Below are 13157 nucleotides of genomic sequence, written 5' to 3'. Positions count from 1 at the left end.
TGCAGATTCATTGATCTTTGGGGTCAACTCTGACCCAACCTGGAAGTTATCTTGCCTGTGTACAAAGGCCAAAGCATTATATTAAAAGGTATTTACTTTTGTATTACATTATTCACTTCTGCATGGGTTTAGAGAGTTAGATCAAAGGTTGGAAACATTTTTTATAAAGAGAAACAGCTTTGGATTTGCCTAAGCTCTTGAACTGGAGAAAGTAGAGGGGCCTAAGGATATGAGGGTTAGAGGTACAAATTTCTTAGTGGTGGTATTAAGAATGTCCAAAATTTATAAATAATTCTAGGTTACTTTCTTGGAGAAGGGACTGTGACCTTGGCAACCAGCTTTGAGACTGATGGGCAAGGGCTTCTATGTTTGTAGGTATTTAAGCTTAGCAGTCTCAACATAGGTACCAACATGTCTCAAAGTATCCCCACATCATTTGTGAAAAAAGAGGGGCTGAAGTCTCAACTCCTGGCTGAGCTCTTAGAACATGATGTCAGCCTCCATCTCTCCAAGACTGTCAGCCCCCAATTTTGTCAGTCTGAGGCTCTCTCATTCTGTCCCCTTTGTCCTTGGATATGAGATATATAAAGAAGGCAGTGGTACTGATTGTACTTTACAAATATCAGCCTATGAAGGAGGCTCAGTCCTTAGTGACTCCTCACTGGTCTGCACTCAGGGTTTGACATGACATGCCCTGTCTGGCATGCGAAGTTGCCTTTATGAGATGTATGGGGGGACTAAGGAGTCATGAGATTCTGTAGGAGTAGTGCATGGAAGCAGTTTCACCATGTGATCTTTGCACCACAGAGGGCATGAGGCCAATGTGGAAAACATACCAGTTTTTGAGAGCTCCAAGACTTCCCCAGATTTTCCATGTGTTCTTGGGAAAGTCATTGAACTTCTGGTGTCTATCTCACAGGATGTTTATAGAAATTAATGGTCAAAATTTGTAAATTGACAGCAGTATTCAACATAAACTAATACTGTCTCTCTAAATAAACCACAGCTACCTAAATGGCTAAGACTTTCTTACATTCTTGGTTGGGATTCTAGTTCCCACATCATTCTCGCCATTTATAGAACATTATTATAGACTGCTTAAGTTGTGTTGATAAATTGACTAACTACAATGCCCCAAGATTACTTCTGCAACCTTTCATTAAGACAGTGGCACCACCTTCCACCAGGCATCTGACTCCTTCCTTCTTGTTACCACCTCTCCCTGACATTCAAACAGTGACAGAGTCCTATATTTTTCTTTATTAAAAATCTCTCTAATTTGTTCCATTCTCTTTATCTTCTTGCCTTTAAACCCCCACCACTGAAACAATCTCCTAACTGCTCTCCTCGCCTCTGTTATGGTCCCCTAATGGGCAAACCTGTGGTCAGACTTCTACAGAAATAATTTGCACAGATGAAAGTCTGATAATGTTACTCCTTTACTTGAAGCCCTTCAATGGCTCTCCATGACCTTCAGGATGATGTCTAAACTCCTAAGCATGGCCCGCCTGCTCTGAGAGGCCTGGCTTAGCCTGTCCTGCAGTTTTATCTCTTGCTGTGTCTGCCTCTCACAACTTTTTCTTCAGCCTTAGTTGCTTAGTGTTTCTCCCCAAGTACCGTGGGATTATTTTCCTTGGTGCCTTTACTTACTCTGTTCTGTCTATAAGTCCTTTGCATCTTAATAGTCGACCCTCCTACCTCCTACCTCTTTATCCACATCTCCTCTTTTCCTCATACCTCTTTTCCTCCTACCTCTTTATCCACATTTCCCTCCCCATTTTCTTCCCCAGCCAATTGTCAGCTACATTGTCTTCTTTCAAGACTTGGCTTGTGTCACATATTCATTGAAGTCTTTCCTGACCTACCAGGTAGAAGTGGTCTCTCCTTCTGATGCACTTGTACTCCAGTGCCTTCTAGACATTCCTATCATGTCACCCACGACCCTTTTTGCACTCACTTTAAATATTGCTCTCGCACATTAGGAATTTCTTGAGAACAGTGATAGCATCGTTAATATTTGCATCCCCAGTACTAAGCCCACTGACTGGCACAAAGTAACTAACTACCCAGTAAATTTTGTAGGGTAGTACACAGTGGCTTTTTCCCAGTTATATGAATTTCACACTTTAATAGGTGGTATTCTGTGGAAAAGGATACACTGAGCCACAATTTATAAGGCACGAACCTTAAAATATAACCAAAAACTTAAATGAAAAAAGATGTGGGATTAGTCTAGGTTTGGCTCTAAGAGTATTTTGACATTCGAGATTTATTTTAGTTGCAAAGGTTGAGAAAATATATGTTTGGTTTCAGTCAACAGCTCAACAATTGCTCTGGCCAAACACCTGATGAGGGGAGCAGAGCAGAATAAATTATCCATGGTCCTTGTCCTGCAGGAATCCACAATCTCACAGTTCAGTAGGAGACACACACACGTACAACACAAGAGGGTTGCAAAGTGCCAAGGGGCACGAGGCAGGGAGAAATAAGTTCTAATTAGGAGAAGATAGGAATTTCTTAAGAACAGGATTTAAGCAGAGATTTGAAAAATGGTTAAGACTTTCGTAGGTGGAACTATAAAAGCTAACAACACAGCCAAGAAGGGGTGCAGAGGTGAGAAAATGCCAGGTGTACTCTATGAGGATACAGTTGCTATCAATGCAGCACTGGGTACCAGAGGATGTTATGGGAAATAAATGTGGACAGGCAAAGGCAATTAAGGAAGCTGAGGAGTTGGGATTTATCAACAATGGGAAGCTCCTAGAGATTTTAAAGGAGATTCTGTTTATATTTATTTGCTCAAGTTAAAATAGGTTTTGAGTTAGTAAGAAGTTTATTCTTTTAAAAATGCACTCAGCTCAGTGAGATTCACTATTCAGCTGTTGCTGAAACATTTGAATTTAATTCTGGGAATACTTACCGGGAGAGAAAGAAATGTGTTGAAAAAATCGGCAAAGATTTCATCCTCTAGCAGAATTATAAGGTTTGTAGAACTGATTATCTCTATATGGGGAGAAAAAAAAAACACACACACCTCATGAACCAGGGTTGCATTCAGGATGAGACAACAAAGCAAGAGAATGGATCATGTCATATGGTCAAATCTCAGAATTTGATGACCTTTAGGGTCATCTAACTTGATTTTTCCCTCTCTCCAGGACTCTTCTCTGCAATATCACTCTGTTTAAATACTCCCAGCTGTGGGGAGCTCACAGCTTCATAGAGCTACCCATTCCATTTATGAAGAGATGAAATGCTTAGGAAGATTTTCCTACTGTAAACCACCTTCTTTTATTTTCTTTCCATTTGTAGAAATTCTGCCCTCTGAACCTCAACAGAATTCATCTAAATCCTCTTAAAGGGGACAGTGCTTCCATATTCATAAAAACATCACAACCTTCTGTTCACCTCTGACCCTTCTGGCTAGTCTGTCACTAAGCAATTCTTCAGCCGCTCATCACATGGCCTCCTTTCTATCTGGGTCCTCGCTCTGTGGCTAGAGTGGCACCTACAACCCAAGTACTCTGCACGCTTCCCAGGGAAGAACATGAGACAACTTTGCCCATACTGTATGTTCTATTAGTGTGGCCAAACATGAGATTAGCTTTGGGTGCTCTCACATTACACTATTAACTCCATCATCCTTTATTTATGCAGTCATTTTTTGGAAACCAAGGGTAGGAATTTACAATTATTCCAGTTGAATTTCAACTTGTTGATTTGGGCCCAAAAAAAAGCTTTTTTGAATACTTATTTGGTCATGCAAAGTATTTATTACTCCTCTAGGGCTTGATCATTGTGCTGCCTAAGTTAATCTGAGGAGATGAATGTTGACTATCACAAAGCCAAGCAGAGCGACCATAGGTGGACTAGGTGACCCCTCTAAGTTTGCTCTAACTCATTCTCTATGCTCTTTAACTCCCAATATTCAACTAGTGAATAATCCAGTTGTTTTACCAATGCTCAGAATTTCCCCATTGTGTACCCAAAATTTACAATAAAAGACTTATAAAATGAACAACATAGATACTATATTAATCCTATCTCTTGGTCTATTAGATGTCTGGTGAGAATCGTCAGTGCCATTCACAATTGCTGGAGTGCAGTTATGATAATATAAGAAAACTAAACAATCCCCTCCATCACTTTTCCTGACAACACTTGGTGGTTATTGTCTTTGTGTAATAGAAATAGAAATAGGAACCCAGACAATCAAACACTATTGTAACAGAATTGATGTCAGTTCTTGCCTTTTGCTAGAGAGACCTCTGCTTTTCTTTTTAGAATCATTTCCTGATCCACTTCATCTATTCCACATAGATAATCCAAAATTTATGTTTTCAGGCCAGACTTCTTTCCTTGGCTCTAGTTCTAAATATCCAACGAGCTATGGGACATCGCTCCATGGACATCCAGCAGAACTTCAATCTCAACATTTTCAAAACTGATCTGATCATTTTGCTTTTTCCTTTATTCCTAATCTCTGTTAACAGAACCACCACTCATTCAAATGTCTAAATCAGAAAGCCGAAAATCATCTTTTTTTTTTCCTTTGAGAGAGAGAGACAGAGCATGAGCAGGGAAGGGGCAGAGAAAGAGGGAAACACAGAATCTGAAGCAGGCTCCAGGCTCTGAACTGTCAGCACAGAGCCTGATGTAGGGCTTGAACTTACAGACTGCGAGATCATGACCTGAACCGAAGTCAGACGCTTAACTGACCCACCCAGGCACCCCAGAAGCCTGAAAATTATCTTTTTCTGAAAATTTTATTTATTTATTTATTTTAAGAGGGGGAAGAGAGTGTGAGCAGGGAAGGGGTAGGGAGAGAGACAGAATCCCAAGCAGGCTTTGCATGGTCAGCATGGAGCTGGGTGTGGGGCCTGAACTCACAAACTGTGAGATCATGACCTGAGTCAACATCAAAAGTTACACACTTAACTAACTGAGCCACCCAGGGGCCCCCTGAAAATCATCTTTGATTCCTCCTTTGCTCTGTTTCTCTCCCTCTCAAACACTCCCATAGGCAATGGAGGACCATGTTATGTGGTCTCTCTTCCTACAGATTTCTAAAATCTATCCTTTCCTCTCCAACTCTACAGACACTGTCTTATTTCAGGCTCCCATCATCTCTCACCTTGACTTTATGGCATCAGTTTCTTATGTGATCTCCCTAAGTTTCCTTTCCAAGCACTTTCCACACACCGGCACCATAATCTTCCAATGTTGTTATTGTTAAAGCCCTTCAAATACTCCTCAGTATCCTAGAGAATATAAGGCTTCACCATATCTGGATTTGGTGTTCTCTGCCAGCATCATCTCCCACTACACCATACCATGCTGCCTTCTATTTGCCAGCCAAAATATTGTGCTTTCCTGCACATGCTATGTCCTCTCACTTCCAACTTTCATGTCTTTGTTACCATATTCACAGCACCTGAAATGTCCTCTCAACCTGTGTGCTTTGCAAATTGCTAGTCATCCGTCAAGAACTGGTTAACATATAACCTTGGTGAACCAAGCAAATGGTAAAATCAATCACTACCTCCCCTGCACCATTACTTACATCTCCCATTATTATAATTAACCAGTTGCTGTTTTCATTTATTGAAACAGCATTTATTTCATTTATGTATCTGTCTTTCTCAGTAGACTAAGCCCTATGAGAGGAGGAACTTTGTCTTTTCATCTTTCTTCCCCTAGCCAGTAAAAGTGCTTGGATAATGTCTAAGTTCTATAAAAGTTAAATGAATTGTTCTTCCAAGAAATCTTTAATCTTTTGAGTTTTTGTTCAATTGTTTGTTCATCACTGATAAAGACTGGCATGGATTTCTTTCTTTTTTTTTTTTTAATTAGGATCCCAATTCATAGCTTTTTTTTAATATGAAATTTATTGTCAAATTGGTTTCCATACAACACCCAGTGCTCATCCTAACAGGTGCCCTCCTCAATGGCATGGATTTCTTAATAAGATTATTGAGACATTCTGAATGCAGGAAAGTGGAGTTTGGCAGAAATTTCCCAAGTGATTGTGTCCCATAGCTACACTCACTGTTGGTGACAAGGGGCTTGACTATGACAGGGTTTGCCATTAACAAGACTGTCTTAATGGGGTATAGAAACAAGTCTTTCCATATATTCCTCTTCTTACTTGTTTTGCTTTGTAACTTCCTAATAATTTGGGAAGGCCTTCAACATTTATTCCATACAATAATAATACTAACTTGGGAACAAAAGGAATAATTGGATAACCCCAAACTTCATGCTAGCCTTCTCCCTGGAGGAGACATGACACATGATGGCCCAATCTGCATTTTTCTTCCTCCTTCTTAGTTGTCTCACTTGTCTTATGAAGGGGGCTCTGTCCTATCCTCAAAGATCAGTTGGCATACAGTGGGGATGGGAGTTGGGGAGAAGAAGAAGAGAAAAGGAAAACAAAGGGCATGAATAACATAAAAGCCATAGGTGGTATCCCTGAATGACTCAGATCTGTTGAGACTGGAAAGCTGAAAGGTTTGCCTTATGTAGGGGGGGGCTAAAAGTCTCAGAGACATCCCTTTTAGAGACTTACCAGCATTGCTCATGTTGCCATGCTTTCCCTGCCACTGTGATTAGTAAGGATACAGAACTAGTCCCCAGTCAACAGAACTCCACCCCATATGAACACACAGTCACATCCCCTCTAAGGGGTTCCAGATTCTATCAGGAAGTGCTCTTTTATCTCTGGGCACTCAGTCTGAAGATAACACGCTGTTACCTGATCTTCTGGATCTCCTAAATGTACCAGACTTTTCCTGTACTTAGGCTTTTAGTCCATACAGTTTTGTTATCAGTTGTCCAGTTATTGATCCTGAGTTTTAGCTGTCTCCTTAACTTGACCTTATGCTTCAGGGAAGCAAGAATCTGTTTCTTTCTTCTCTTTCTTTCTTTCTTTCTTTCTTTCTTTCTTTCTTTCTTTCTTTCTTTCTTTCTTTCTCTTTCTTTCTTTCTTTCTTTCTTTCTTTCTTTCTTTCTTATGTTTATTTATTTTGTGAGGGGGGGGGCAGAGAGAGGGAGAGAGAGAGAATCCCAAGCAGGCTCCACGCTGTCAGCACAAAGCCCAACAAGGCACTTGATCTCACAAACTATGAGATCATGAACTCAGCTGAAATCAAGAGTTGGATGTTTAACCGACAGAGCCACCCAGGCACCCCCTGTTAATTTCTTTCTCTCTTTTTAAAAAATTTTTAATGTTTATTAATTTTTGAGAGAGACAGACAGAGTAAGAGCAGGGGAGGGGCAGAGAGAGGGAGACACAGAATCTGAAACAGGCTCCAGGCTCTGAGCTGTCAGCACAGAGTCTGACGCGGAGCTCACACTCATGAACCATGAGATCATGACCTGAGCCTAAGTCAGATCATGACCTGAGCTTAACTGACTAAGCCACCCGGGTGCCCCTTGTTCATTTCTTTATTTTTGTTTAATATGAAATTTATTGTCAAATTGGTTTCCATACAACACCCAGTGCTCATCCCAACAGGTGCCCTCCTCAATACCCATCACCCACCCCCCATCAACCCTCAGTTTGTTCTCAGTTTTTAAGAGTCTCTTATGTTTTGGCTCCCTCCCTCTCTAACCTTTCTCTTTTTTTTTCTTCCCCTCCCCCATGGTCTTCTGGTAAGTTTCTCAGGATCCACATAAGAGTGAAAACATATGGTATCTCTCTTTCTCTGTATGACTTATTTCACTTAGCATAACACATTTATTTCTAATGTGTCTTTTGGATCTAATATCTTTCTAGAAATTTAACAGTTACTCAGTGAATGTTTAATGACTTATCTTTCAGATAAACTGGCAAATTCAACCTAATATACAAGTGTGTTTTCCACTCCCTTTCCTTCTTCCCAGTTTCTTCTCTGGTTGGCTGTTGGTTACTTTATAATTCATTGGCGTTTAAAGGTATAGAAAAAACATTAGTTGAATGCCTTCCATGAGCAAGAAGTTAGACTAGGTGTTTATACTTTGTTTTCATTTAATTCTTACCCCTGGTAAATAGAGATTATTACCTCCTTTTTACTGAAAGATAGTTAAGTGAGACACTGAGATTTTACTCTGCCATTTTGATTCAGGAGGCCATGTTGTTTCAAATATGCTAGTAAATTGAACCTACTTTTCACATGAAAAATGCATTTGAGCGGACTTAAAAACAAGCCCTTTGGACTTCCTCACAATGATTTATTTTTCTGTATAATTCCTCCTACTACTTCTTATGTGCATCCTTACATGTCTAATTAGACTTCTTTCCTGCAGATGTTATAAAAGAAGTAGACACTATCTAGATGGAAAGGAGCTACTTAGAAAAAGCCATCCTGTATATCTAATTGTTTACCAGCAGATTGAAACAAAGCCATTTAATATTTTTCATCAAATCATAGCATATGCAACAAATTGAAATTTTCTGTGACTAATTTTGACCCAAAAGTTTCTAATCCAGATTAGTCCCCCATTCTTCTAGACCAGTGACTCCAGAAAAGACAGAAGCAGGCAAGAGGCAATATGGGAAAGAAGTTATATTTGTCTTTCATTTAAACTCTTTTCAAGATGATATAATATTTTTTCAACTGTAAACTGGGCCAGGCCTATTTATGTGCTATCATGACCAGTTCAAGAAAAAGAGCAGAAACCTTTTTTATCTACATAGAAACAGTCCTAGAAATAAAAAACAATCATTAATGAAAAGAAAGGAGACAGACGAATTTTCTGGAATATTTCCAGTTTACCAAGGTTTAAAATGTTGATTGCAAGTTGGAGCATGAGTTTGTTCACAGAGAACAACTTGTGGTAAAATAACTGTTTAGAATATTTTAATATGGAAATTATATTTTGTTACTCATTTTTTTATTGCCTTAAACGGGTTTGGGAATTAAGATCTTGTTCACTTCAAGGATAGGTAACTCATTTTGGAGTAGTCCAGGCTTTGGGTCTGATTGACCACATTTGGATCTTTCTTTGCAATGTCCTAGGATACCTGTAAATTAGCCCAAAGAGGGTCCTGAATGCTGAGTGGGGTCAAGAGAGAGTGAATTTAGTAGGGTTTTATGTTGTTGTGTATTGGTCACTCAGTTTCTGACCACTTGTCATATTTGGGTCAATCTTCCTGCCCTGGCAGCAAGGGCATGACACCTGTCCTTGACTCCATCCAGAACTTTTCATCTTGGAGGCATGACTCAAAATCTGAAAGGCAATGAGAGACTATGCATGATGGTGCCTATGGCAACCAGTGCTCAATGGTGGGGTGCCAGCAGTAGTGGCACAGTGGGAATGGCCACAAATGCCGAAAGAAGATGCTCTAGTTGAAAATGAGCTTTGATTTAAATGGGAGGTTGTGCATCGCTCCTCATCAGGGAAATACAAATCAAAACCACACTCATATATCACCTCACGCCAGTCAGAGTGGCCAAAATGAACAAATCAGGAGACTGATAGATGCTGGAGAGGATGTGGAGAAACAGGAACCTTCTTGCACTGTTGGGAATGCAAACTGGTGCAGCCACTCTGGAAAACAGTGTGGAGGTTCCTCAAAAAATTAAAAATAGACCTACCCTATGACCCAGCAGTAGCACTGCTAGGCATTTACCCAAGGGATACAGGAGTACTGATGCATAGGGGCACTTGTACCTCAATGTTTATAGCAGCACTCTCAACAATAGCCAAATTGTGTAAAAAGCCTAAATGTCCATCAACTGATGAATGGATAAAGAAATTGTGGTTTATATACACAATGGAGTACTACGTGGCAATGAGAAGGAATGAAATATGGCCCTTTGTAGCAACGTGGATGGAACTGGAGAGTGTGATGCTAAGTGAAATAAGTCATACAGAGAAAGAGAGATACCATATGTTTTCACTCTTATGTGGATCCTGAGAAACTTAACAGAAACCCATGGGGGAGGGGAAGGAAAAAAAAAAAAAAAAAGAGGTTAGAGTGGGAGAGACCAAAGCATAAGAGACTCTTAAAAACTGAGAACAAACTGAGGGTTGATGGGGGGCGGGGGGGGGGGGGGGTTGGGTGGGAGGGAGGAAAGGGTAGGTGATGGGCATTGAGGAGGGATTCTTTTGGGATGAGCACTGGGTGTTGTATGGAAACCAATTTGACAATAACTTTCATATATTAAAAAATAATAATAAAATAAAATAATAAAATAAAATAAAATAAAATAAATAAAATAAAATAAAATAAATAAAATAAAATAAAATAAATGGGAGGCTGTGCTCACCACCAATGACAAAGTATATGTGAATATCATAATAGCAGCTATGGCAGTGTGGGTATCAGAATGATCCAACCCACAGATTCCTTGTGGTGGCTATTGATCATGGGATCCCTTGGAAAAATGTGTGGGTAGGCCACTATATAAGCTCCATGGTGGCAGGGATTTTTGGCTGTTTTATTCAATGATATATCCCAAACCTTTAGAGCAGTTTCTGTCACATGAAAGTGCTCAGTAAATATTTGTGAAGTGAATGAATTAATATAAATAGGAGTCTAATCAGGTCCTTCATTCAATTTTCAGTCCTGAGTCAGACACAGAAGCTCTTAAATAAAAAGAAAGCATTTTACTATTTAGGAAGAACTGTGCAATATTTTTGCAAGAATTTATTTTGAATCTTTTTCCTAATCTTTGCTAAAGAGATGTGCTGCCATTTCCAGGGTAAAGATGCACTGTGGTAAAGGAGACACCCAGAACTTTGGGAAATCATTGCATTCTGGATCTGACCCAACACAAGGCTACTAAATATCACAGCTGATATGTGAACTCAAGTCTATCTAATTCAAATACCAGTATTTCCTATATTTGCCTGATAATAATAATCATCTTGGGGCACTTGTAAAATATGTGGACTCCTGAGCCCCACCCAGCTCTTCTAAATCAGAATCATCAGAGGAAGGACCTGATAATGTACAAGCTCCCCAGGTGATTCTTATTATCACACAAGTTTGGGAGATATCTAATTCCCTTTCCCTTTGGAAACTAGAAGGTCTTGAAAGGGTCAGGGATCCAAGTCCCATGCAAAAGCCTCTAGCCAGTGATGGTGGCTTTTAGTCTTGCCACTGTTGAAGTGACAACACTCCATTTGGTTGTTAATGCCTCCAGTAGTCAAGCTCTTCAAGCTGTGGGGAAGATGGTGGGACAGTGATCAGGAGTAGAGAGTGTATTCATACAGCTTCATTGAAGACAAGTCTGAAAGCGCACTGTATTAAGGAATGTGGGTAGATATCAGTGTTATATATTGCCATTCTTTTAAGAAGAGACCTAAAAGATTTTTTTTTTGGCCTAGGTTGTGATAGCTCTTTTCCAAAGGAGGTGATAAGCTAAGGCACAACTTGAGATTAGCAAGCTACGTAGAGCTTCACCCTGAACTCTCTTAAGGTGTGTGTGTGTGTGTATGTGTGTGTGTGTGTGTGTTATGCTAACAAATGAGGTCATTGATAATTGATTGAAGAAATATTGTAGGCTACCAACTCCTCTTGGAACACATAAAACATCAAGACATAATTACTTTCTTCACTTTAAAATCAAAATCACTTTAAAAAATAGTATCTGGTCTTTACATATACTAAAGAAAGCATAACACCTTTTCAAGTGTAAATGACATATTATTGGTAGCTCATTATTAATATTCCTTCCAACTTCCCAAGTTCTTTTATGGGACAACAGGGTTTTTTAGATATAACGTGTTTCCCAACAATCCTAGAATTTTCAAGTCTTTTAACCCTCTCTAGGGTATGACCCTGAATGACTCCTCTCAGTAGCTTTTGGCTAAATTATTAGGGTTTATAGAGGTGATGGTCTTCCATCTTAATATTCATTTCCTATTAAAAGACAACCAGAGAAATGGAAGAATTATTTAATCAGATAACCAAGTGCCTTACAGCTTTTCAGAGAAAGTGAAGTCAAGGCTCTTGTAGGCTGTTGTTTTAAGTGGACAGAATGTCTAGGAGATGTTGCTTGTCAAAATAATATCAAATAGTTTACAAAACTCTTGGAAGCTAAGTTTAGCAATGCAAAAGTCACAAGGTTGCAGAGGATGGGATCATTTGGAAAGGGACTTAGAAAGGTTATTAAACAAATATAAAATTGGATAGCAATGAATTGAAATAGTGGCAATCTGTTCTCTCAAACTGGCATCCTATTTTAACAGTGGAAAAAGAAATCACAATAATAAGGGTTTAGATTAACTTTGCTGAAAGGAAATGGCACAGAGGAAGTGGTACTCTACATCCAAGTCATCTTTGTGCCTATAGTGCCTGGCACTAGTAGATGTTTGATAATGTTTTTTCAGTTCAGCTGAGAAATGGATGTGAAGGCAATATGGGAAGCTTTAAGTCCTGCACAAATATAAAGACCTAAAAATTGTCTGATTGAGGAACTGGGACACTGAAAGAGAGTAAGGGAGAGACAGAGCAAATAACATAGAATCATTGTCCAAGTGTTAAATTATGAAATCTTTTGATATATTATTGACAAATAATAACTTCTCCTAGGCATAACTGTGCCTTCTGATTCAGAACTTCATGTTTGTTATTGATTCTGGTTAGCTACCTAAGGAAAAGATACAGATGTAGAATTTATGCCTTATCCCTAATTGTTATCATCTTTGCTGATACAATAGATTCCAATCAAAGACTTCAGAATGGTGGTCAATGCAATACATAAAATTTTAAAGTCAAGGGAGGTGCAATTTCATCCTGTGTAAAGGGTTTAAAATTCTATTAGTATGTATTAGGTCTTGGTGACATTATATTACCATAATACAGAAAGAGAATAAATACTGGAAATAACCCATTTAACAATTAACACTTTCCACTAAATAATCCATTTAACAATTGATTTTAAGGAAAGATACTGAGTTATAAGAAGTACAATCTTTTGTGACTGGTGATTAGTTAAATCCTCAATACAGGTTTAAAAAAAATAAACCTCATGGATGTGATCACACAAAGGACTCTGTCCTATAGTTCTAGGGTTGGCCTTGGTTCCTATTGGTCCTATATTCTTTGACCTAAAATATGTATTAAAATTCTGAGTTTCGGACAGAGAAGCCTCAATAAGTTGGTGATGGTAATTTTACTTATTTTGGTTGAGTGGGTAAATTTAAATTTTTATTTAATTTAACAA

General features: G+C 39.0%; 1 protein-coding gene across 3 annotated transcripts in view; it reads right to left on the bottom strand.

Annotated features, from left to right (window-relative positions):
- Nucleotides 1–6654, bottom strand: part of RGSL1 (regulator of G protein signaling like 1) — a 115938-nt gene extending 109284 nt beyond the window's left edge. For 2 of the 3 annotated variants that reach the window (XM_019427708.2, XM_053909175.1), the window contains exons 1-2: nt 6569–6652; nt 2921–3003 (exon numbers count right to left, since the gene is read on the bottom strand). In XM_019427708.2, coding sequence (XP_019283253.1) covers nt 2921–3003; nt 6569–6581 — 96 coding nt within the window. In that variant the 5' untranslated portion in view covers nt 6582–6652. Of the gene's footprint in view, nt 1–2920; nt 3004–6568 lie in introns of all 3 variants that reach the window. The other variant, XM_019427718.2, reaches the window with a different exon arrangement.
- Between the last annotated feature and the right edge of the window lie 6503 nt (nt 6655–13157).

The sequence above is a fragment of the Panthera pardus genome, unplaced genomic scaffold, assembly GCF_024362965.1.
Source record: "Panthera pardus isolate Hobbes unplaced genomic scaffold, ASM2436296v1 HiC_scaffold_21, whole genome shotgun sequence".
NCBI classification, from domain to species: Eukaryota; Metazoa; Chordata; class Mammalia; order Carnivora; family Felidae; genus Panthera; species Panthera pardus.
The sequence above is the reverse complement of the archived record's forward strand: the minus strand, read 5'-3'. Positions and strand labels throughout refer to the sequence as shown.